This window comes from Megalops cyprinoides, chromosome 23 (assembly GCF_013368585.1).
Source record: "Megalops cyprinoides isolate fMegCyp1 chromosome 23, fMegCyp1.pri, whole genome shotgun sequence".
In the NCBI taxonomy this organism is placed as follows: Eukaryota; Metazoa; Chordata; class Actinopteri; order Elopiformes; family Megalopidae; genus Megalops; species Megalops cyprinoides.
Window position 1 is genome coordinate 2,176,999 of NC_050605.1, and position 25,744 is coordinate 2,202,742.

Sequence of the window (25,744 nt, forward strand, 5' to 3'; positions counted from 1 at the left end):
GTGTAAGGCCAGAGTGCAAAGGGTGTTTCAGCAAAGCTAAACTTTGTGAGGGACACTTCAGATGCTGGTTGTGACCTCTGACTTCTTGATTTGGAGTGACTGTCTTACTATGTGAGGGGTTACCTGGGATGGGCAGTCCTCCGAAAGTGATGTTGACGTCGTAGTCTCCTGGGGTGAAGGGGATGTACTCCACGCTGCAGCTGCCGTCTTTGTTGTCCTTGCAGGACATCTTGGCCTCTGACGTACCCTCGATTGCCAGCCCCAGGCCACCAGTCCCAGCACCCCTGATAGAGAGGGAGGGAAAGAGAGAGTGAGGAAGAGGGGCCAGGGAGAGAGAGAGAGAGAGCAATCTGTCATTGCCTGTTGTTGGAACCACTGAAAACAGCCTCTCTGTACTGGAAATCACTCATTAAACCCTGCAGCTCTAACTTACTATGGCTCTGTCACTTTCAGCAACATATTCAATAAATCAGTATCATGAAAGAACAGACATAACGAATGTGATGTGCCATGGAAACCAATGATTTATTCCAAATGATTAAAGCAGGTCAGTTTGAGCCAAGGTTTGTGAGAATAGAAACAGAAACAGGAGTGATCACTGTTCATGTTGTGGTGAAACCGTGGCACACAGTGAGCATGCTCAGTGTGTACCTGGTCTCCACTGTGAAGCGATTAGGCTTGTTGACCAGGCCCTCCTCTAAGCCGGGCCCATAGGCCCGCACACGGCTGGGGTCGCAGCCCTCGGTCACGGGTACCCTGAAGGGGCTCTTGGGAATGGCAACGTCATCATAGAGGACTTCGATCAGGTGCATACCTGTGGGCCAGAAGTGGGAGGGGGGGATCAGAGACAAAACACCTGATCATCCTTTGAGCAAGAATCACAGCAGCCCCCACCAAACAGCCCAACTTTGTTCAGATTAGGAAATGATTCTTAGTCTTTGGTTCTTCCTTGACCATCAGGACTGTTTGATGACAGAAGGTCACAGCTGCCTGTCCCAGCACCGGATTCAATATCCCGTGGCCACTGAGCTTCCATTATCCCATTTGAGGTTGGCATAAAGCCTTACACATCCAAAATGTTTCTCTTAACAGCCCTTCAGATTCTTGTTGTGGTCAGCATAGTTATACCCAGTTGTTGACCACAAGAGTAATAGCCTGAAGGCTCATGATGGCATTGGCTGCTCTGCTGATTAGTCTTAGCACCTTACACAACTTGCAGTTGTTGACTTTTGACATTTGTTAAGTAAAGGATCATGCTTACATGCACTGCAGCCAGCTGCTGTATATTTACTGGACTGTTTATTATGAGTTTATAAGGTGTTGGAGGTCATTTATCTGGAGTAGCAGGGCTCCTCTGACTTAAGTGTGGGTTAGGAGGCAAAGCAGCCCTCATGGGCTTCTTAAGGTGAACTCCCAAGTCAGACTCTGAATTGACACTGACATTGGCTATGATTGGCTATAACTCTGGCCCCTCACACTGTTCAAGAACTCCTTCTGGTTCACAAAAGCAACAAAAAACTGATTTGCTAGACCTTCAATGCTCAGTCAAATATCACATGAGATTGAGGAACACCAATCTCTCCTTGGATCTATTGATCCAGCACACCAACTCTATTAATACCAGTGAGGCGGAACTGCCTCGCTGATTACCGCACGCCATATTCCACCGGCCTTCTGCATGACACACATCTCAGTCAGTGTTGTGCCATCTGCTCAGATGCTTTGGCTATTTATACCCCCTCTCTCTCCCCAACCTCCTGTGATCACCCATCTTGTGGCCCCATTCTCTTGTTCCTAGATTTATACCCCACTGTCTCTGGGATCGCCTAAATTCTGGTCCCATTCCCCAGTCTCTATATTTATACCCCTCTCTTTCCCCAAAACCCTGTGATCACCCAAATTGTGACCCAATCTCCTGATCCTGTATTGATACTTCCCGTTTCTCCCAAACATCTGGCAGTCCTGTCCCTTTGCGTTTTCCACAACATGGAAGAACCTCACAAACAAAAGCCCCCATCTGTTGGAATAATGATGTCCAAAATGCTCCAAGGCTTATATTTTTTTTGTTTTATAAAAACCACAAGTGTTTTCTTTTTTTTTGGTGAAGACATGCTGGCGTATAAAATACTAATAAAACAGGGAGAACTCGGGTGCTTGCTGCCTTCCTCCATTTCACACTCAGTGGGTCCTCTCTCGGTATGTTTCATGGAGGATACTCTGTGGTCTTATTGACCGTTCCTATCAACACTTTAAGCTGGTTGGCTCATGATCAGTTGCTGCAACTTGACAAAGTCTTCAGAGTCTTCAAAGTCTTTCAGTACCCAGATCAACAAAGCCCATAGAGGGTGGTGAGTAAATTCCAGACCTCCAGACCCAGTCTAGTGCAATCCATTCACTGACGTTAATATTGCTCAAACATCCCCTCCCATTCCAGGCCTGTGACTGAACAGATGTGTTTCTAACCACAGGCCCTTACCATCCTCGAACGCGGTGTATTCCACTGTGTAGGTCCCATCCCCTTTGTCGGTGATGTAGGCATCCGTGTTGGTGCCCGAGGGGTTGACAATCCTGACCTTGATGTGGCTGCCCCCAGTTTTGGTCTGGGTGAGAGCGTCAATGGTGAAGTGGGTGGTGACCTCCCGGAGAACACCTGAAAGTGCAAACATGAAGGGTGTACTGGTCACTAACATATCTAACACTTTTTAGCTGCGGCTAGAACAGAGGCCTGATTTTTCACTTTTTTACAGAACAGAAGCCTGTTTTCTCTGCTGCTGAGATGCTGTAACAGTAGAAGGGAAGTCCAGGAGCCCCCTTCACAGCTAACAGCCCTGCCCACAGCAGGCTGAGGCCCCCCTCACTGTGGCTAAAAGGCCTTTACTTTCTCTTCTCTCCCTCCCCTGGAGCATGGAGGAAGGAGCAGCCATCTTTTCCAACCTAAGAGAGGCCTCTTAATGAGTCCTCAAAGGAGGGCAAACAGTCAATGAACCAAAACAATCCAACATGTTGAACCTCATTTAGCTTGATGTGGTTCATTAGTTCATTAGGTTCATTGGCCCACACCTCATAATGAAGATGGCATGCCCTCCTGGCACTGTTTGAGGGCAGGGCCATACAGTTCCTAATTAGGGAAAACCATGACTGGTCGATTCTGGCAAAGTCCACTCTTTCATGTTAGATGTATGGTGCTTAATCCCTTTCAACACTATCCTCTATGTCTATAAGGAACAGAAAATGTAGTCTTCCACTGGTATTTATTAATAGAAAATGATTTATCGTCATGTACTAGATACCAGAGGCTTTGTGCTCTCTGTAAGTACTGGCTGTACAGTGCTGAATGTGCTGTGTATTGTCTGTAGCTATGTAGAGGCGTACCTCTGGGCTCTACACCCGGTCCGTAGACTTTGATTCCGCTGGTGTCGATAGCAGGGTCCACCTGCAGGCGGGCGGGGAACTTGGGCACAGCATGGCCCCCGTACTTGATGGTGATGGTGTACATGCCGTGGAAGGGTGGGATGTAGGTGATAGAGTAGGTCCCATCGCTGTTGTTCTGGATGTGCACCTCGGCCTTCACCCCTGAGTCGGAGATGATCTCGATGGTGAGCTCGGCGTCGCCCGCCTTGGAGCAGTCCACAGTGAAGGAGCCCGACTCGTTGGCCTTGCCCCGCTCTAGGCCCGGCCCACTCGCGGTGACCTTACTGGGGTCGAAGGCAGGCCGCACGACAGCCTTGAAGGGCGAGCCGGGGATATGGGCCTCGGCGAACAGGATGTTAATGGCATACTCGCCAGGCTCGGTCGGCAGGTAGGACACAGAGCATGAGCCATCGCCGTTGTCCTGGCACTCGATCTTGGCCTCACAGGGCCCCTCCACTGTCAGGCCCAGCCCACCCGTCCCAGCCCCCTTGGTGTCAATGGCAAAGGGAGCTGGCTTACCCACGATTCCTCCTTTCAGGCCAGGACCATACGCGCGTACCTGGGAGAGAAGGATAGACACCCTGTGAGTCCACATAACAGTCCTCTGATTCTAACTATTCCGTCCACATAACAAGGCTTTTATAAGCAGGTAGCATTCAGCACTTTTAAATGGGCCCCATCAGATGGCAGTGACAGTGAGAACATCTGGCAAGTAGAGTCAAAAGTCAGCCCATGTGTCTCACAGTTATGGCCTCACCCACTGCATACAATTGTTGACATCTGTGCCAAACCTAAAGGAGAAAGGCCCAAGACCCAGCCCAGCCATGTTATTGAGTTGGACAAAGCCATTAATATGCCATTATTCACTAAAGCTTTCAGCCCCTTTGGGACCCATCTTAATCAACCGCACATTTTAGCTTAAAAGAATGGAGAAGCACATGGCTCTCGCTCATCTCTGCAGTGTGTGTGTGTTTTCTTTTACAGCTTTCTGACATGCCACACTGATACGATTTAGTGTGAAAATATATGCACTAAAAGCTGAGCTGGAAACACTGGACTTATCGTTCTGGTATGACACAAATAAACATGCTTTAAAAGGCTATAGATTCAAATATCAGTGCAAAAAGGTCAAAATTACTCTTATAACGTATAACCATGTATGCCTGTAGCTCCCCTCTGCCCTCTGTCCAGCTATCTGCATTTGACTCCCAGCTGTGTAATGGTGACTCCGGGCCCCACACCTTTGAGGGGTTGGGGGGCATCACCCCCTCCACAGCAAAAGGGCTTCCGGGAATAGGGTTCCCATCGTAGCTGATGTCCACCTTGTAGGGGCCCTCCTCGGGCGGGATGTACTTCACCAAGTGCACGTCGTTAGCCGCGCTGGACTCCACCTTGCTTGGGATTGGCCGGCGTGAGGGTGAGGTGATCTTCACATCCACCTTGCCCTGCCCCCCGGCACCACGTGTGTTGATGGAGAACTCCTGGTCCTTCCCCACATCCACCTCTGCAGCCATAACACAGGGACATATCATAGCGAAACTCAAAGGCCATAATCACTGGGCATTCTCTTAAAAGGTATATAACTGCATAGTTATAACTGCGTAGGCTTGGAACTGAGTATGCTCATGTTTTAGTCTTATTAGCCTACTCCGTGTCATGGGTAACTTATGTCACCCTCACAATAAAGGTTCTAGAGCACGAAGGGTAACAAAAGACAATAAAAACATGTGCACAGTATCTAATAAAAATGTTGCTAGGGCAAGATGAACAAAAAAAAATTCAAAATGTAAACTCTATCTGTATGGTTGTCACCTGCATTATTTGCATATACTGTTTTTAAAGCTATTCCTCTTCTCACACTTTCAACTAAATTGTAAGCTATTATGTGCGTATATACACAGGTATGTCTGCTATTTATACTGTGCATAGTAATGGTGATAATGCATTAAAATATTAGATTTTTGCAAAAGATTTGGAAAGTATTAGATCTGTGCACAGAATGTCACTCACTGTTGTTGAGCCCTTGGACTTTGACCTTGTTGAGATCCAGGGCAGGGGCCACAGTGATGTTGAAGGGGCACTTGGGGATGGGGTCGCCCCCATGCAACACTGAGATCATCAGGGTGCCCTATGTGTGTGTTTGTGTATGAGAGTGAGAGAAAGATAGAAAGAGAGAAAACAATATCACCTTTGCCATAAATTCAGTATAACTGCACTCTTGCATTTATACCTCTTTGGTTACCTATCCAACCTGTGATTGGCCCTCTGATCATATGACAGAAAAAAGCGATAAAAGAGATCCAGAGCATGTCTCACTAGGATATGTGTCAGCTTGTTTCGACCTGTCTGTCAGTGTGGGTGTGTCTTTTGTTTGTTTTTTCCGTGCATTTGCTTTTGTTTTGTTTTCAGCCATCGCCCCACCTCTTGTACCGCCTATCTGCCCTGCTGCCCACACCCACCACCTGAAGCCCATCCTGTGCACTTGCTTCCTGTTTACTCATCACCAGCCCGTGTATATATACCCTGCTGTTTCCTTTGTTCTTTGCCCAATCGTCTCTGTTTTGTTCCTGTGTCATTCTTGCCTTTTGATAGTTACTTGTTCTGATCCGTTTTCGACTCTGTCCCCTGTCGCCTGCCGTTTTTGATGCTGTTTTTTCCTGTGGATTTTTTTTGGTCACCGATTTGGACTGTTCTTTTCACTACGATTTTTGCCTGTGCGCTTCAACCTGTAATTAAAGGATATCTTCTCGAACTGCCTGTTTTGTTTGCACCTGGGTCCTTTCCCTGCAAACCCTGACAATATGAGCACACAGTCAGGCCTCAGTCGTTCCTGGTGACAGACTCACCTGCTGCACAGCGGTGTACCTCACGGTGTATGAGTAGTCGTGGTTGTCTATGATCTCGAAGTCCCGCACAGCCTGGCCCTTGGCCACCCCGACGAACTGGACGTCGGGCTTGGCCTTGCCTGCGCCCTTTGTGTAGATGGTGAAGTGTGTGGGCTTGCCCACCTCCACGCCTGTCGACAGACGGTCAAAATCACAACACATAGAACATGTTCTGCATGTGGCTCACACTGGAGATGTTCATCTACTGCACACGTCTGGCTGTCATTTAAAATATGACTGCCCAGCCTTCACCTCAGCATTAAGGTCATAAGGGGGGGAGGTCGTAAAGCATAGTGATAAGGAGCAGGGCTCATAACCAAAACGTTACTGGTTCAATTCCCTGCTGGGGCACCATTGCTATTCCCTTGGGCAAGGTACCTAACCCATGATTCTCTCAGTAAAACATCCCACTATACAACTGGATAGTATGTAGCAATTTTAACCTACATACAGTGGCATGCAAAAGTTTGGGTACCCCTGGTCAAAATTTCTGCTACTGTGAATAGCTAAGCGAATAAAAGATGACCTGATTTCCAAAAGGCATAAAGTTAAAGATGACACATTTCTTTAATATTTTAAGCAAGATTACTTTTTTATTTCCATCTTCCATTCTTCCTTGCAAAAGGCTTCCAGTTCTGTGAGATTCTTGGGCTGTCTTGCATGCACTGCTCTATCCACAGATTTTCGATGATTTTTAGGTCGGGGGACTGTGAGGGCCATGGTAAAACCTTCAGCTTGCGCCTCTCGAGGTAGTCCATTGTGGATTTTGAGGTGTGTTTAGGATCATTATCCTGTTGTAGAAGCCATCCTCTTTTTATCTTCAGCTTTATTACAGACAGTGTGATGTTTGCTTCCAGAATTTGCTGGTATTTAATTGAATCCATTCTTCCCTCTACCAGTGAAATGTTCCCCGTGCCACTGGCTGCAGCACAAGCAAGACTTAAAACTTGAAAAAAGGAACATCTGATTGGCATTGGGACAGACAATGCCTCTGTAATGACTGGCATAAATAATGGTGTTTACAAAGTCTTTCGGGATGAGTACGGCCTGTCCAGTCTTGTGCTCATTAGATGTGTGTGCCATTCTCTCCAGCTAGCTGTCAGCCATGCATCACATGACACCATACCAAGAAGTGTGGGGTACTTTGTGAGGGAGACATATAATTGGTTTTCTGTGTCTTCTGAATGGAGGGATGCTTACAAGGCAGTCTATGAGACAATAAACATTGGAGAAAAGCCCCTGCAAATCACTCAGGTGTGTGCAACATGGTGTCTGCCCATTGAGCCCGCATCCTGAACCAGTGGGATGAGCTGAAGCTGCACTTTGGCCTTACAAAGTCTTCTGAGCATTGCTACATGGCGGAGACACTTTATGTAATGTACAGTGACCCTCAGAATGTACTACACCTAACATTTTTAAGGTCAGTTCTATCAGAGGTCCAAGCAGCTGTGAAGGCTTTTGAAGCTGAACAAGGAGACCCGCTCAGGCTTTTAGAAACTTCAATGACTGGTCTCATTAAGTCTGTCGCTGCATGTGTTTTAAATCCAAAGACAAAATTTAATGTCCTTGAGGAGGCAATTGATTTTAATTTTTTTGTATACTTTATTTTATATCAAGTTTATTTCTTATTTGATAATTTTTTTTTATTTCAGTTTCTAATTGTATTTATTTATTTAACTTTTTATTAATGCACTTTATTTTATATAATTTTTTTTTTTATTCCATTTTAAAATATTTATGCAAATATTTATGCAATGTTTACTTTATGTTTTAATTTAATTTGTTAATGCGCTTTATTTTATAAAGGTGATCTGAAATTAGAAATAACATGTTATGCTCTTGCCCTGACTGCATTGCCTGGGAAGGGTCCTAGAGGACAATCCATCTGCACCTCGCCAACCACACAGTTAAAAAAAAGTAACTAAGTAACTTTTACTCAAAGTAAATTTTAAATAAGTTACTTTTTACTTTTATTTGAGTGGATTTTTACGCAAGTAATTTTACTTTTACTTTAGTTTCACCACAGTAACAGTACTTTTACCTGAGTAAAATAATTTAGCACTCTTTACACCTCTGCTTGGGAGTAATAGTTGACCCAAGCTTAACAGCATCTAGGCAGTGTGCTGTAGCAGTAAAGAAAGGCCAACAGGATGCTGGGATATATAGCCAAAAGTATTGATTATAAATCTAAAGAGGTTATATTGAAATTATACAGTGCTTTTAGTCAGACCTCACTTTGTATGCAGTTCTGGGCACCACACTATAAGAAAGATATTGAGGCTCTTGAAAAAGTTCAAAGAAGGGCAACTAAATTAGTTCCTGGCATGAAATATAAAAGCTATGAGGAAAGACTCAAGTTACTTGCCTATTTAGACTTAGCAAGAGGAGACTTGGGGGTGATCTAATAGAGGTTTTTTAATTCAAAAAATGACTCAATAAGGTAAACTATAATAGATTTTTTTAGGGTGAGTTCAATCTGTAGAACAAGGGGACATAAATGGAAACTAGGGAAGAGTAAGTTCTTCATCGCACTGATGTAAGGAAGTACTATTTTACACAAAGAGTTATCAAAACATGAAATAGGTTGCCAGGTCATGTAGTTGATGCAGAGACCCTTGCTCAACAGCTTAACAGTTGGAGAGGTGTTCTTTTCATGAAATTCTGCACCCTTTTTTCTCCAAACATACCTTTGCTCAAAAAGTTCTATTTTAACTTCATCGGTCCACAGGACTTGTTGAGCTTGTTTAGATGTTCCTCTGCAAACTTCTGACACTGAATTTTGCGGTGAGGATGCAGGAAAGGTTTTCTTCTGATGACTCTGATGACTCATGAAGGTCATATTTGTGCAGGTATCGCTGCACAGTAGAACAGTGCACTAGAGAGTCTGCTAAATCTTCCTGAAGGTCTTTTGCAGTCAAACGGGTGTTTTGGTTTGCCTTTCTAGCAATCCTATGAGCAGTTCTCTCGGAAAGTTTTCTTGGTCTTCCAGACCTCAACTTGACCTCCACCATTCCTGTTAACTGCCATTTCTTAATTACATTACGAACTCAGGAAACGGCTACCTGAAAATGCTTTGCTATCTCTTATGGCCTTCTCCTTCTTTGTGGGCATCAATTATTTTAATTTTCAGAGTGCTTGGCAGCTGCTTAGAGGAGCCCATGGCTGCTGATTGTTGGGACAAGGTTTGAGGAGTCAGAGTATTTATAAAGCTTTGAAATTTGCATCACCTGGTCTTCCCTAACGATGACTGTGAACAAGCAATAGCACTAACAAGCTAATTAAGGTCTGAGACCTTGGTAAAAGTTATCTGAGAGCTTAAATCTCTTGGGGTGCCCAAACTTTTGCATGGTGCTCCTTTCCTTTTTTCACAAGAATGTTTCATCTTTAACTTTATGCCTTTTGGAAATCAGGTCTTCTACTCACTTAACTACTCACAGTAACAGAAATTTTGACCAGGGGTGCCCAAATTTTTGCATGTCACTCTAAGTCGCTATGGATAAGAGCATCTGCTAAATGACAATAATGTAATGTAATGTAATATTCGCCACAAGGGTGTGAAGTTCCATCTCCGTTGTGAACAGACAACGTGACACCTTACCTGTCTTGTTGAGTCCGGGGCCCTCTGCCCTCACCTTGGCCGCATCATGGGACGGGTCCACCTTGATCCTGAAGGGGCTGATAGGAATTTCCTATATCAAAGGGAGGGATAAAACAAATAAAGTTATTGCTCTCATAATAACGTGCTGAATTTCCAAATCTGCCTGAATTTAATTATTTGCTTGGTGTATGATCGAGGTGACTCACACAGCTAGCATCTGCCACTTTAACCATCCACATAAATAGGCATTCACCATAGTGACTTGGGTATTTTGCTCACAGTTACAGCAATTCTGTCACATTCAAGGTTAGCGCTTATGTGGTTTCCCATGACAACAAGAGTACAGATGGCCCTGAGCCACTCTGGATGATTGGAGGTGCACCTGAGCCACTGTTTGGACAAACCTGATCAGCGAACAGCACCATGATGGTGTAGCGCCCTGGTCCAGGTGGGGTGTATTTCACGGTGAAGGTGTCGTTGTCATTCTTGATGATGTCGAAGTCGATGTCAGCCTCGGCAGGGCCCACAACTCCAGGGGCGCATTTGATTCCAATACTGACATCACCTGCAGGGGGACAACAAAACGGCAGGAGTTTAGGAGTCACATGACTGATTCATGGAGGTGCAGACGTGAATTTAGTGAGCTCCATTTACCACTCGTTTCTTTCAGTTTATTAGGAAGCAAATAATGCTGAACTACGTTAAATCCTCTAAAATGTCGGTACAAGACAGTACTGGTTCTACTAATGAAACCGAACATTCCCCTGTCAAGAAGAGATTCAAGGAATCGCCACCTTGCATCTCCAAAGCAGATCTGGACAGCACCAGCTTAGCAGGAGTGAAGCAGACACTAGCTGAACAGAGAGCTGAGCTTAATAACATTGTTACTGCTGGGGTCAAAGCTGCTTTAGATGATGTTCTGCTCCCACAAATTTCTGACATTAGACTTGAACTGAAGAACTCCACTGATACCATCATAACAGCCACCAGCCAGATTGAACAACTCAAGAAATCAGTTCAATGACTTCAGTCAAGGTGTGATTCTACTCAGTCAGCAGCTAGACATGATAGAGACCAGGTCAATGCTTTAAGGCAGAAAATGGACGACACGAATACCAAACTGGCGGATATGGAAGATCGGAGTGGGAGATCTAACCTGCGTTACGTTGGGCTAAGTGAGGGAGTGGGGGGAGAAAACTGCATCGCCTTTTTAAAGGCAAATTTACCTATATGGATCCCAACTGTTGCTGATCGTGATAGAACAAGCCCACCGTCTGTACTTGGACAGAACCACCAACGTTACCCACCCCCGCACAATTATATTTAAGTTACTAGACTACACCGACAGACAAGCAATCCTAAGGGGCACAAGAGCCGTGCATCCCGTTAAACATAGCATGGACACTTTACATTTCTTCCCGGATTTCAGCGTGGAGACTACTAAGAAATGAAAGGCCTTCGCTGAGGTGAGAAAGCGGATAGAGGCATATGGGATTCAAATGTTTCTCCTGTTCCCAGCCACACTGAAGATCACCTATCATGGCAGGCAAATTCTGTGCCGATCACCCTTTCAAGCGGAGCAGTTCATCCAGTCTAATACCCTGACCTGCAGAGGTGCCAGCTCTGCACCTGGGCAAGAGAACGAAGCGCTGGAGAACCCAAGCTCCGAGGTGGATACAGAGCATCAGATGGATAGCCTGCCTACTGCAGAACATCAACCTACACCTGTCGCTGCAAGCAATGACACAGTTTAACCTGTCCAATGTTTTAATATGGGACTGTGGACGTTTTTCTTGGTGCTGTCATAAGGAGGAGATAAGATATAAGTGTGTTTCATTTTAGCCTAGCCATTTTCGCCTCTTAATATAACATAAGCATAGGCTAAGTTGACTCTCTCTGGCGTTATAGGCCGACAAGCAAGGATACAGGAGCGCAAATCAGAATACTAGACAGTTCTTTGGGTTTTCATAAACGGGGGTTTCCTTTAGGTCTATTCACTTCCCTGTAGCTAGTTTTTTTTTTTTTTATCAATGTCTTGCTTTCTTTTCTCGCTGAATAACTGCATCTTTGTAACGAGTGGGGTGGGGAGTTTGCATTGCTAGGAAGAGCCACGATTCTAAAGTTTTCTAACTCTGTACTAGCCAAAGGGGCTCTCTTGACGATCTCCTTGTGGCTTGTAAAGTATGTTTTGTATATATATTGGAGTGTTGTTATTTGTGTAGTTTTGCTGGCATCCATTAACTTAATTTTAACCCTTGTATGGCTATGGAATTTTGCTCTTAGGGCACCGCATAGTTTATTGTTAAAGGTGTTTCCCAGGAAGGCTTCTCCAGTCCTGCTGTCCTACTATAACTCAGTAGACTATGTCTAATCTAAATATTATATCCTGGAACGTGCATGGTCTTAATACGCCAGTCAGGCGAACTCGTTGTTTAGAACGCAATCAAACGCAAATCAATAGCCATAGCTTTTGTTCAGGAAACACACTTGAAAAAGGAGGATGTGACCCGCTTCCAAAACAAGAATTATAAGTTACTGGCATACCCCTGCGCTCCTAATAAGTCCAAAGGTGTGTTGATACTTGCAAAGAGATCTCTACATTTATCCATACACTTACTGGGAGAGGATGACCATGGCCGTTTTGTGTATGCAGCTGTAACAATATATCATTCTAAACTCCTACTTGCATCCATTTATGCCCCAAATGAGCCTGATCAACAATTTTTGTATAACATCAGTGAAAAACTACTAGAATTCAGTGACCATTATATCATCACAGGGGGAGATTTTAATGCCTCAATTCATCCTCAGCTTGATCGCTCATCTGCTATTCCTAACTCCTCTAGTACAATTTCCTCATCATTTCTGAATAGATTTATTACAGAATTGAATTTAACTGACCCATGGCGCATACATAATCCTCATGCAAAAGGTTACACATTCTATTCTCCAAGGCACCAATCATTTTCAAGAATCAATTATATCCTGGTTAGTGCTTCCTTTTTTCAGTACATATCTAAATGCTATCTACGAGGGAACTGCATTGCTTTTTCCTCGAAGGCCAAGTGTCTTAAAAATAAGTGCTTCAATGATCTGGAACAGGAAATAGGATCTTTAGAACATCAACAAAGCCACTCTCTATCAGAATAAGACTGTCAGAAGCTACTGCTGCTGAAAAAAAGAATATAACAGTCTGTCAATGTCCAAAGCTGAGTTCATCATTCACAAAACTAAGCAAAAATATTATTTTCATTCTGATAGAACTAGTTGTCTGCTTGCATTGAGGTTAAAGGAAACTGAGTCCAAAGCAAATATTGATTTAATCCTAGGGCCATTAATAACACTTTCAAAACTTTCTATTCCACATTGTATTCCTCAGAGGTGGTTCTTGACAGACACACATGCAAAACATTTTTAGGGACGTTGAACCTGCCTGTCTTATCAGCACAGGACAGAGATCTCCTAGAAGAGCCGCTAATGTTGGAGGAATTTCATAACCCGGCCAAATCACTTAAAAAAGGTAAATCCCCAGGTCCTGATGGAATTCCCCCAGAACTCTACCTGGCTCTCTGGGATATTGTTGGGCCCCTAATCATAGAAACCAAAACATAGCGCTTATCATTTTGTTACAGAAGAAAAATAAGGACCCACTAAGTTGTTCTAGCTACCGTCCAATATTTTTAATTAACAGTGATGTCAAAATTCTAGCCAAAGCCTTGGTTTCCCGGATTGAGCCCTACATGGATACTTTAATTCATCATGATCAAACTGGGTTTCTTAGAGGGCGGCTGGCCGCAGACAATATGCAACATCTACTGCACATTATTGAACATGCTCACACGTATCCTGACACTTGTGCTGTTTTTTCTCTTGATGCGCTTAAGGCTTTTGATAGACTTGAATCTATGGACAGTATTGGAACACTTTGGTTTTGGTCCTAAATTCATACATACTATTCAGACTCTATACAGAAACCCAACAGCTTCCATCTCAACAGGCACTTTTCAGTCTCTACCCTTTCCATTACAAAGGGGCTGTCGTCAAGGATGCCCCCTATCACCACTCCTTTTTGCACTTTCACTAGAACCCCTAGCTCAGGCTCTCAGACAAAGCCAAATTATTGCTCCAATTACTTTACTTGGTTCTCGGCATCATATATCATTGTATGCACATGACATATTTTTATACCTTTCAGACTTAAACAACTCTATACCTAATGTTTTACAGTTATTTCATGACTTTATCAGCTTATCCGGATACAAAATAAATTTGGATCAATCATCTTTAATGGCCCTTAATAACATACACTATATGGACAAAAGTATTTGGCCACAGCTGTTTTTCAGGGTTTGGGCTAGGCCCCTTATCTCCAGTGAAGGGCAATCTTAATGCTTCAGCATACCAAGACGTTTTGGACAATGCTATGCTTCCAACTTTGTGGCAACAGTTGGAAGCATAGCATTGTCAGGAAGGCCCTTTTCTATTCCAACATGACTGTGCCCCAGTGCACAAAGCAAGGACTATAAAGACATGGTTTGACGAGTTTGGTGTGGAAGAACTTGACTGGCCCGCACAGAGCCCTGACCTCTGGCCCGCTTCCATATCGTCCACAACACACTGCACTACAATCCCGAACATACACGGCAACGTGCTGCCCTTTAAACACCTGCATGCCACCCCTCCTCGTCTCACCCCTCCTCCCACCCACATCCAAACACACTCATGAGACAGTCGTTGCATATCACATTCCCACACCAGACATGAACGGTTTCAGCAGCAGCCCCGCACGACTGTTGTATTTCGCATCAAAAATAACAGGCTAGCTAACTAGCCAGCCAGCCAGAATCAGTACAATCAAGATGAATATTCTACCACGTCTTAATTTCTTGTTCTTTATGGTCATGCAAACCACCTCCCAATTATTTTGAAGAATTGGACTCTGCTGTATCTAAATTTGTCTGGAGTGGCAAACAACCCAGAATACGTTTCTCTGTTTTGCAGCGCACAAAATCAGACAGTGGCCTTGCCCTCCCTAATTTCAAGGCAATTTCTACTACTAGGCATTTCAGATTAGAGCCATACGAACCTGGACAGACAAAGACAGCAAAGTGCCATGGAGAAGTACTGAATCAGCTATTGTACATCCCCATAGACTTCAAGATCTGCCCTTCACAGGAGTAGGACATCACAACTTACACCATAAATTTGGCAGTATTATTTCATCCACCCTAGCTGCATGGTACAATGCTGAAAATCAATAGGTTATACAAAGAAATTCTCTTTGCAATCTCTATGGAATAATACCTACCTCTTGTCTGATCATTGACCTTTTGAGGTTTTTACATTTTCCAATATTTTTGATGGGAATGGTCTGCACACGTTCCAGGATATCCAAACAGAATACAGTCTACCTGGCTTTTCTTTTTTTTTTTGTACCTGAGGTTGTGATCTGCAATGAAAGCTTATGGCGTGCCATGGAATTCTGTCCCAATTCCACCCAATGTTCAGTTGGATTGATCCTATTAAATATCCTAGAGGGGTTGTCACAGTAATCTATAATAATTTACTGAAGAGTGTTCACAAGCCTTTAAAGATACTGTCAAAGTGGGATCTGGAACTTTCTTGGTTAGGTTTCTACCCAGACTGGGAAACAGTGTGGTCAAACCTTTGCCTTACTTCTAAAAACCTTAGTGATGTACTTATTCATTTCAAGACTATCCATCATTTCTATCATACACCTTACAAACGATTCCTCATGAAACTTGCACCCCATCCATATTGCAACATATGTAACACTTACACCACTGGTACATTCCTACATATGTTTTGGGACTGTCCTATGATACAAAATTTTTGGAAGTATGTCATTAGTACGTTAAATGATCTTACGGGAGTATATTTTGACTTGGACCCTTGTTTATTATTATTGAATGATGATTCCAAGTACCATTTTTCATTACCTGACAAAAGACTGTTAATGGCAGGGTTTACAGCTGCAAAAAAAGCTATATTACAGCAATGGATATCCCCAGTCACAAACTTGAAACATTTTTGGATAGTCTCATTCCATTACATAGCTTGTCTAGAATGTACAACAGCAAAGGTCAACAAGGCAAAGACAACCACTGTACATGCCTGGATGAATATAGTCTCTTCTCTTAAAGAGCTTCTTTGATGATCCTACAGTCAGTATGAATTTGCTGCCAGCGTTTGTTAAGTGCTGTGTTGTTCTGTGTTTTTTTCCCTACTCTCATCCATATGCTCTGTAAGACTATATGTTTGCTATACACTATGTCCTCAAACTCCTTGTTGCGCTTACTATGGCAGAATGCTGTATGTAATGTTATGACTTCCTAATTGGTTGTGACACTGATGATTTGGTATTGTCTCTGTTTTTAGCTTGACCTTTCTGTTTCAACCAGAGTGACATTTGTAAGCATTTTGAAAGTGTTTACTAAACAACTTACATGTAAATGTACATATGTATATGCATGTCTTAGTCTTTTTCTAGGGTGATGTGTATGGCACTTTGTCCTGAGTATGTGAATTATGCCTGACTTGTGGGAGGAAAGAATACAGAAGGGGATACAGACAAATGAATCTCCACCAATTGTTGACACAGCTTGCTCTGTACCTGACCTCTAACCCCTTACACCTGTAGTCACACTGTGTGAACTCTGACTTGTGAACTCTTGCGCTGTGACCTGGACTCACCCTGTCCGGCCTCGCTGCAGTCCACGGTAAAGTAGGTGGGCTCGTTGGCCTTCAGCCCCGTCTTCTCCACCCCAGGCCCATGCACCTTGACGTTCTCTGGGTGGCTGCCCTCCCCGATCATCACCTGTGCAGTGACAGAGCGTTTACACCACTGCATCTACAACGCCGCTACAGTTTACTTACAGTGTGTACTGCGCCAGTCTAGTATGTACTCAACAGGGCTCCAGTTACTGTAGCACTGTGTGACATACTGTTGTTTATAAATATAAGCTTATTATAACAGAAATTAAATGTCTGATTCATTGACTAAAATATCATTTGAGAATAGCAGAGAAAGGTACTGGTGACAGCAGTGCTCTGGTGACCTACAGCTGCGAAACTATCAATACTGGAGCACCATGTCATGGCATCTGTCCTGAAGGAGGTGCCCAAATGGGAATTCGTCCTGGAAACAGGAATACTGATGAATAATAATGAAATGGAAAATAATAATGAAACTGTGTCTGATTGGCCGGAATGAGAATCCTTATTAATCATGATAAGGGTAAGTTGTTTCTGACTGGTCAGAATGAGAATCCTCATGAATAACAATGACAACAGTTTGTCTCTGACTGGTCAGAACAGGAATCCTGATGATTAACAATAATGACAGTTTGTCTCTCATTGGACAGAACAGGAAACCTGATGAATAACAATAATGGCAGCTTGTCTCTGACTGGTCAGAACAGTAATCCTGATGAGAAACAAGAACGGCAGTTGGTCTCTGACTGGTCTCTCACCCTGAAGGGACTGTTGGGCACGTTGACCTCTCCCCAGGTGATGATAATCGTGTGTTTGATGGGCTTAGTGGGGATGTACAAGCAGATGAAGGTGCCATCGCCTTTATCGGTGATCCGGATATCGATGGGGAAGCCCTCCGCATCCTGTGGATAGGATTCAGCAGATCATCTGTTGGTAATCTTACAAAGAAGACCTACACATTCAATCCACTTGAATTTAGACACAACCTGTGGCCCTTTTAGCCACAGTACCTGAGCGTAGATCTTCAGCTGGCCTCTCCCGGCTCCACGAGCATCAATAGTGAACTGGGCAGGTTTGTTCACGATGCAGCCGGTGGGCTCCAAACCGGGACCATAGGCCTTCACCTGCAGCAGGAACACATTAAACCAATCAGCTTCTAGAGGTGAGGCTGTGGCAAGTGTGGGGGCATGGCTCAAATCCTGCAGCTGACAGTGTGGCTGTTATAGGTGTGGCTCACCCTTTCCGGAAAGACGTCATTGGCCGCGGGGAGGATGTGGGCCATGAAGGGGCTGTCCTTGATGTCCTCGTCATCGCAGATAACATGGACAGCGTAGTCGCCAGCCTCCGTGGGCCAGTAGCGCACATCACAGGAGCCATCGCCCTTGTCATCACACTCAATCTTGGCTTGGGATGGGCCCTCGATGGAGAACCCTGTAGAATGGGCAGGTACACCAACATGGTCATTCCAGACCTCATCAGTGCCACCCCACAAATCCCACAAATACATAACAGCCCCCACCCCCACCTCATCAACACACCGCTAGGTTAATAGGACTAAACAGAAGGCTGAGAAAAATCCTGAAACCTGTGTCCATATTCAGAGGGACATCAGCTATCAGACAAGAATTCATTTTCCCTCTTTTCTGGTGTGTGCCTAGGTTCAGTCCTCTGTTTTCTAATGACATGAAGGCCTGAGACAGCTGCTTCTTAGTCCTGTTCCATGATAGTATCTGCTAATTAGCTCATTGTCTGCTAATAAGTTCACCCCCAGCGCTCAGAGCAGGGTGGGGCCAGGCAGGAATCTCTGAGGGAGGAGCATAGCAGTATCCATGCTGACCCACACTGGGGTAACTCAGGTCTGAAACCTGACTGGCCTTATGTGAGGCTGTTTTCCTTTGTGTCATGTGAGTGGTTGATTCTGATTGCTTCCTCTTCAGCATTGTTTTGTACTGGACAGAAGATCTGGGAGCCTTGGTTCTGTCATGGAATTCAATTACCACATTTCAATCCCAGCCAATTTCATGCCTGCTCGGACTGATCATCAACCTCAGAGTGCGGGAATGTGCCAGTTTTGGGCTGCAGTTTCACCTCTTCCTTCCTGGGTTATGACACTTACCCAGCGTTCCCACCTCGGTTCCGATGGCCTCCACCACAAAGTCAGCTGATTTGCCCACCATTCCTGTTACCAGGCCAGGACCCCAGGCACGGACCTTCTGCAGCCCCGCCTCCTGGCTGACCTCAACCTCAAAGGGGCTGTGAACACATTAACATTTACGGTGCAAGTACATTTTTAAATTTTAAAATAGTCACACCCATTTTGTTTCATTTCGCTCCTTTTTTGAAGCCCATTCTGTTTTACCCCCGTGGAATGTTGAACTGGTAGTGTCCATTCTTTCAAACCCCCTGTGGAGAGTCTGATAGCACTAAGCACGCATTGGGTACTCACCTGCGTGGAATGGCGTGCCCTCCCCAGGTGATGGTGATGGTGTATTTTCCGGGTATAATGGGGTAGTAGTCACACTCATATACCCCATCCCCAGTGTCACGCACCTTCACCGGTTCCTCCCCTCCTTCTGATGACATACAGTACTGTTAATGCCCAATGTATTTGTCACACTATGCTACTACATGGGACAAGACGAAGGCTGCACTTACTTGGGCCCTTCACCGTGACTTTGAGCTCCCCTGTTCCAGCCCCCCTGGTGAACACCCTGAAGTCGGCCACCTCCTTCACCCGGACCCCCTTGGGCTGCAGGCCTCGCCCAGTCGCCCGGCAGGTGTTGGGGTTGCTGGCTAATGAGGGGTAGGGGAGATGAGGGAGGATGTTAAATCAGAACCCCCGGTTCCTGTCTGAGGACACACACACACAGCTGCCCGGGATCAGTGTTAGTGAGATCGACGTAGCCAAACGTTCACAGTTGCAGCTGGAGAGAGACACGTGTTATGAATAAAAATTCCTCTCAATAAAAAAGTGGGACCAGAGAGGCAAACGTGCACAATGCATTGCAATGCACAAGTACTGCACTCTACAAAGAAATACAGAGAGGACAGACACAGAAAGAAACTGGTTTGCATACAGTTACTCAATACTGTGCCTAGAACAACCTATGAGTATATTTATTCATATGAACTCCTATGCAGTCCTATGAACTCAATGCAGTCTGCTAAAAGTGATTGTTCCATTGTATGTGGTGACTAGGGGGGTCTCGGTTCATTCCATTCTATGAAAATGTTCTCAAATCGAGAGAACCAGAGAGAACCTATGACAGACAAGAATTTTTACAATCAGCACACATGACCAGTTTGCAAGTAAATAGCATTAGACAGTGGCAGAGATCAATGTTAGCTTCTGTGGCCTCTGCCTTTTAACAGCATTAAAGGGGAAATTTCAGGGAGTGTTTTCCATCAAGAGGCCTCCGTCAGACAGCGAGAGGTAATTAACAGCAGTTTACTAACGACTTCTGCATAGCACCAAAGCTGGTCTGTAAAAGTGGCCTGGCTGCTTCAAGCTAACACAAAGCAACTGTTTGCTTCTCCAATAAACAGCTCAATCAGGACTCATTTTTCCAACCACACACACTTCTCTGCTCATTTCTGAGGTACAAGATCATGTGACCTGTATATAAAAATGAATCACAGTCAATGAATTCATGGATACAACACCTTAAGTCGGTAAGTGGTTAATGAATTGGTTATGGTGATAAACCAGGCCATGTAGCTGTAATCAAAAGCTATGATCAGGATAAAAAACAGAGATGATGTTGAAAAAAGACACTTCCAGTATTAATCTGAGAGGGGTACGGCTGCATCGACGCCAAGCAGCTGTTTCAGTATAAAGAGGATGAGGAGGACACAGATGATGAAGCTTGCATGCCATGACTTCTCTCACAAAAAACCTCACGTCTCAACAGCCACACTGATGACTGCACTCGCTGAGGCCTCCTAATTGTCACTCTGTTCGAAAGACTTACTCGAGAGTCATTTCACATCTATTACATCATGCAGAGAGGATATGGATACATATTTGTTATTTTGTAAAGAGCTGCACAATCTGTCACTTGAACTGCATCACAGTTTGGTTTTAATTTACTATTACTCAGTTTGTATTAATCATTAGTTTGGAGTTAAAAAGGAAAAGCCAGTATTAAAAAAAGAGTAGGCCTGCAGTCACAGATGGAAGAGGCGGTGCGGCATGTGTTGCCATTTAATAGTGTGACAGATATATGGACAGCACTGTAATTGCATCATACATTAAAGAGGACTCTTTGAACAAAGCCATGCTTCATTTTCAATCATGGCGGAGGTAGAAGCAGCTGAAGAGTTGAGCAGGGCTGAGAGGGTTAAGGTGACCACCCATGCAGACGACACAGCCGGGTACGAGATTCAGCCATTTGTTAAGAGGAGAGGCATGTTGCTCTATCAGCACGTCTCGGTCCACTGAAAGCTGCCCACACCCGGGCGATGGGGCACAGAGCCAGCGCATGCCGACAAGCCAGGGGAGGGGGGGCAGTGCCAGGGGCAAGGCACCCTGGGTAAGGGGGCAGGCAGGGCCCAGCTTAACACGGGCATGAGCTGCACCCCGCGGCCCATACTAACTTGGTCGTCTGGGTTTGGGCGGCGTTGGGGGAGGTATTTTCTTGGCCTTTTCTGAGGGCGGAGTGTGAATAGACTGGGGGATTATCTGAACTGGTGACCCGGCCGGCAGGGCGCTTTGTGGAGCTAGAATGACAGACAGGTAAGAACAGGGGAACAGGGTTTCACACAGGATCAGACAGGAGCACTGGGCCTGACTAGAACCTCCAGCCCCAGAATTCAAAACTGGGCCTGAGATTGGCACAAGAAGAACCCCCTGCAGCTGAAACCCCTCCCACCTTTGCGAAAAACATTGTTACTGTATCTGTAACACTCCAAAAGGGAAAACTATTCTGGGCCATTGGTTCAATTTTTACCATTTCTTTGGCTAAAACTTAACTTGTAAAAAAACAGCAGTAAGAAGACTTTCTATTGATGGAAAACATGACTGTGATTGCAACCATTTTTGTAGTTTTATTAACATTACAGAATTCAAAATTTGTTTTTGTCATTTTTGGTTAGAATTCAATGAAACTATTCATCAAGTAGTGACAAACCCTAATAAATCTACTAGGGTGGGTGTACATTTCACAAAGGAGACACAACATAAAACCTAATCATCCCATTAAAATGTGGTCATTTTACATCAGTGGGACAAATTTAGAATACAGTCTCCCTTTAAAATATAATATCTCATTTTGTAAAACTACATGTCCCTTGGCAGTGGCCTGTGTCACATCACCGCCTGTCAGCTGCATATCAGAGCTCTGTGTGAAACTCGTTCATTGGTCTAAAGAAGGGGAGGCGGGAACAGGGAGGGAGAGAGTCATAAACAATGATTACTGCAATTAATCAATCAGTAGGATCAACACCATGTCAGCAGTGCTTAAATTTATTTTTTGAGTGTTAGAGGAGAGCAGGTTGAGAGGGGCGGGGCCAAAGGGCTCACCCTCAGAAATGTTGACGGTGAAGGGGCTTCTGGGAATCTGGTGTCCGGCGAATGTGATGTAGATGGTGTAGGGCCCCTCGAGCACAGGCCGGTAAGTGCAGCGGAAAATGCTGTCCCCCTTGTTCTCCAGCAGGATCTCCACTGTGTCCCTCCGACCCTGAGAGTCCACAATGACCACGCCCACGTCTCCTGCCCCAGCACCTAGGGGACAAAAATAAAGAGACTCACAGGTATCACACCTTCACTCATTGTTTGAGGGACAGAGTAATTGACCGCATAACCCCATCTCTTTACCTGCGGTGTAGATGTCAAAGTAGGTGGGCTTATGGGTGACATTGCCCACTGGCTCCAGGCCCGGCCCGCGGGCGGACACCTTGTTAGGGTCTCCCATTGCCTTGGAAACATTGACCATGAAGGGGCTCCTGTCTATGTCCTGCCCGGCAAAGAGCACGGTCAACTGTAAGTTGGAAAAGGAACAGGCGTTAATCAGATACTGAATCACTGGCTGCCGAACAACTCATGTGACTGGCATTGCATTCAGTCAAGAGACAAGCGTCTAACTACTCAGTACAATGCAAGCCATATAAAAAGAAGCAGGCAGTGGCTTCCCACCTGTGTGTCGGCCATATTGACATGTGGCTTTATTTATATATGATGTCAGTACCTTGTGGAGGCCCTCCACCTTGGGCACGTAGACCACTGAATAGGTTCTGTTCTTGTCATTGTTGGCGATAACTCTGGCCTGGAAAGATATTGAAAATCCAATAGTCAATTAACACATGTAAAGGAAGTTACAATTGCTCTGTGATGGGTAAGGGCCTTCATTTCAGAAGCTTAATTCCTCCAGCAGCAGCACCCACCTCCTCCGTGTGCCCCTCAGGGTCCTCCACATACACAATGACCTCACCGAGACCCGCATCCAGGGTTTCCACGTTGAACTCGGCCATCTTGAGCACAATGTTCCCCAGGGGCTCGATACCTGATGGGGGGAGGGTCACAAGCCATTAGTCACATTACAGAGACACATGCAGGAACACAGAGCAATAAGTGAAAAATAAATAACACAAATGATGACATCATCAGTTTCAGCAATGCAACTCAAGACATTTCTCAAGTGAAAGATTTACACTGCAAAGTCTTTGCTGCTCCAGGTTTCATTTGAAGTTTGACTTATTCTGTCCTCACAAGAAATGTCATGGAAAAGAAACCAGTCACATCATTTGACAAGTCTCCCCTGCTTTAATCACCTATGCACAAATGTCACGCTGTGCTCCAAGACAGCAGGTCTTTCACAGAGACCATCTCTGTGACAAAGCCAGCTGATTGGTTGGCTCTCTCACCTGGTCCGTAGGCCTTTGCCCTTTTGGGGTTCAATGTTTTGGAGCGGAGGGGGGCCCCTGGCTTCAGCTTGGCTTTGGGGAACTGGGACAGGTAGGTCATGACCGAGTGCTCGTCCACGTTGGGGTCCACAATCTCTTCCGGAGCAATCACCTGGGCAACAGCAAGGGAGAGGCCTAGAGGTCAAAACTCACGCATAATAGGAATGAATAGAGAGAGGTGCAGGGGTCAAAGGACGTACTGTACATCACGGAAAATCTTCAGTTGTGCAAAGTACAGAGTGTACAATATGTACTGAACATATGACTGTGAAAAAACCCTTTCCTTATAACTCATAGGACAGGTCTGTACTTGCTCAACTTTGGGACGCTAGAAGAGAATCATTTCTAATAAGGAAATGTGACTCCAATTAAAAGGAATAAGAATTAAATCACATTGGAATGACCCGGAAAGCAGTGGTGGTCAAAAGCAATGCATCTTGAATTACCACTAATTTGCTGCTCTAAAGAGTTAAAATATATTTCCTGTTGCATGTCAGATAATGCGAGACAGCAAAAAAAAGACAATGTTGGAGGATGTGTTTTTTCTGGTGGGGAGTCTAATTGAAATTAAAAAGAGGGAGGGTGTTAGGGCAGAGAATTCCCCTCTGAGGAGAGCATGGGTGTTAGGAACAGGACAAACGAGCCACAGGGGGGTTAGCAAGGCGGTGAGGGAGAGAGGGAAGCAGAGCAGGACCGAGGGAGAAGAGGAAAGAAAGCATGAGAAAGGAGGAAGGAGAGCAGGAGCAATGGAGAGAGGGAGAGAGGGCGTGAAAGCAAAACCAAGGGAAAGGGGGAAGGAGAGCAGGACTGAAATGGAAAGCTAAGGAGGGAGGGTTGTTTTTCCAGATGGCAGGCACATGAAAGAGCTCTAATCAAGGGGGGAATATTCCCGGACCCTGCAGTATATAACAGGTGTAAGAGAGCGTTTTTCTGTTCTTAAATTGCAGAAGTATGTTCAACATGCACAGTTGCTGTGAATGTGGTCTTCATTACAAGATGTGAGTCTGTGTTTTTCTACAGGGGAACAGGGCCAGAAAATAACTAAAGAATGTGGTATGAGTAATGAAGATAGTGGAGTACAAACCAAAGAAGCACAAAGTCAGCCTTTTACACAAGTGCAGCTCATTTTTCTAGGAAAAGAGGCAGCATTAATACTTCTAGATAAATTAAGCCAATTAACAATACTGTAAACAGTATTATTCACAAATACACTTGCATCACTGTGTACTCTTGCTTATAAAAATGTCATGTCAATGTAGGACGTGCTAATACACAACACAAGTAGGCAAATTTGATGGAGGATTTCTTTTGGCAAATCCGTAGAAAACATTTGTAAGGATCACATTTACATTGATGGCATGAGTCAGATTTGACAGGAAAGCAGCATTCTGAGACTGGTGTCCCTTGCATATCTCTACCAGGCTGATCCCTATATGATGCCGTGGTGTCAATCTCTGCTCCTGCTATATTTAGCCCCGGTGGAGCACTCCCTGAAATAGTCCGGGGCGGTATTTAGCAAGCCTGCATGGTGATCCACCACTCCAACACACATCCCTCACAAGGAAAGGAAAATCAAGTGCACCCAGAGGCAGTGTGCTGGTAAGAATCAGACAGCACAATATGCTGTGTAATTAAAACTATTTGGACAAACCAGTACAAATTCATGTAAAATGCCTGCCTGGTAATAATCAGCTGCTGTTAATCAGCTGAATTTTTATAATTGAGTTCAATTGTGGTGTAATTGCACATGGCTACCCCTCCCTAAACTGGCCTGCTTTCTGTCAAATAATGAACTCCATTTCTCAGACGGAGTTCAGAAGTTTAACTGTAGGATTTGATTATGGGCTGGTCTGGGCAAATTCCAGTTAGTCTGACTCAAGAATAGCTGCCAATCAACATATAGCAGATCAGTTCCAAATAGGAACTAAGCCAAAGGTGTCTGGCTCACACACAAATGACCCATCTCCACAGACTCCATGTCAATGTAAATGTTGAATCAACCCAGTGACAGACAATAGAGTTTGTTTGCTTTGCTTTTTTTGACTTACTTAATTTTGGTCACACACATTAGAGCAGAATTTCCAGAAATACAGTTACAGAAAAATGTAATACATTCATAATCTGATCTAGCTAAAAGGAAAACAACTGGATATTCACCAAATAGGATGTTCAAGATCCCAACCCTAACCCTAACCCAACTCCTTCACCTATACTG

General features: G+C 44.7%; 1 protein-coding gene across 7 annotated transcripts in view; it reads right to left on the minus strand.

Moving 5' to 3' along the window:
• The window catches only part of LOC118770690 (filamin-C-like), a 76,325-nt gene that overhangs the window by 24,138 nt on the left and 26,443 nt on the right, over positions 1–25,744 (minus strand). For 4 of the 7 annotated variants that reach the window (XM_036518448.1, XM_036518452.1, XM_036518447.1 and 1 more), the window contains 22 exons: positions 23,491–23,641; positions 23,011–23,129; positions 22,815–22,892; positions 22,445–22,607; positions 22,151–22,351; positions 21,226–21,348; positions 19,285–19,422; positions 19,076–19,202; positions 18,746–18,882; positions 17,867–18,060; positions 17,640–17,753; positions 17,388–17,531; positions 16,609–16,732; positions 10,299–10,459; positions 9,895–9,985; positions 6,258–6,427; positions 5,422–5,539; positions 4,653–4,915; positions 3,373–3,970; positions 2,477–2,650; positions 652–814; positions 124–284 (listed from right to left, as the gene is read on the minus strand). In XM_036518448.1, coding sequence (XP_036374341.1) covers positions 124–284; positions 652–814; positions 2,477–2,650; positions 3,373–3,970; positions 4,653–4,915; positions 5,422–5,539; positions 6,258–6,427; positions 9,895–9,985; positions 10,299–10,459; positions 16,609–16,732; positions 17,388–17,531; positions 17,640–17,753; positions 17,867–18,060; positions 18,746–18,882; positions 19,076–19,202; positions 19,285–19,422; positions 21,226–21,348; positions 22,151–22,351; positions 22,445–22,607; positions 22,815–22,892; positions 23,011–23,129; positions 23,491–23,641 — 3,712 coding nt within the window. The remainder of the gene's footprint in view (positions 1–123; positions 285–651; positions 815–2,476; positions 2,651–3,372; positions 3,971–4,652; positions 4,916–5,421; positions 5,540–6,257; positions 6,428–9,894; positions 9,986–10,298; positions 10,460–16,608; positions 16,733–17,387; positions 17,532–17,639; positions 17,754–17,866; positions 18,061–18,745; positions 18,883–19,075; positions 19,203–19,284; positions 19,423–21,225; positions 21,349–22,150; positions 22,352–22,444; positions 22,608–22,814; positions 22,893–23,010; positions 23,130–23,490; positions 23,642–25,744) is intronic. The other 3 variants (XM_036518451.1, XM_036518454.1, XM_036518449.1) reach the window with 1 other exon arrangement.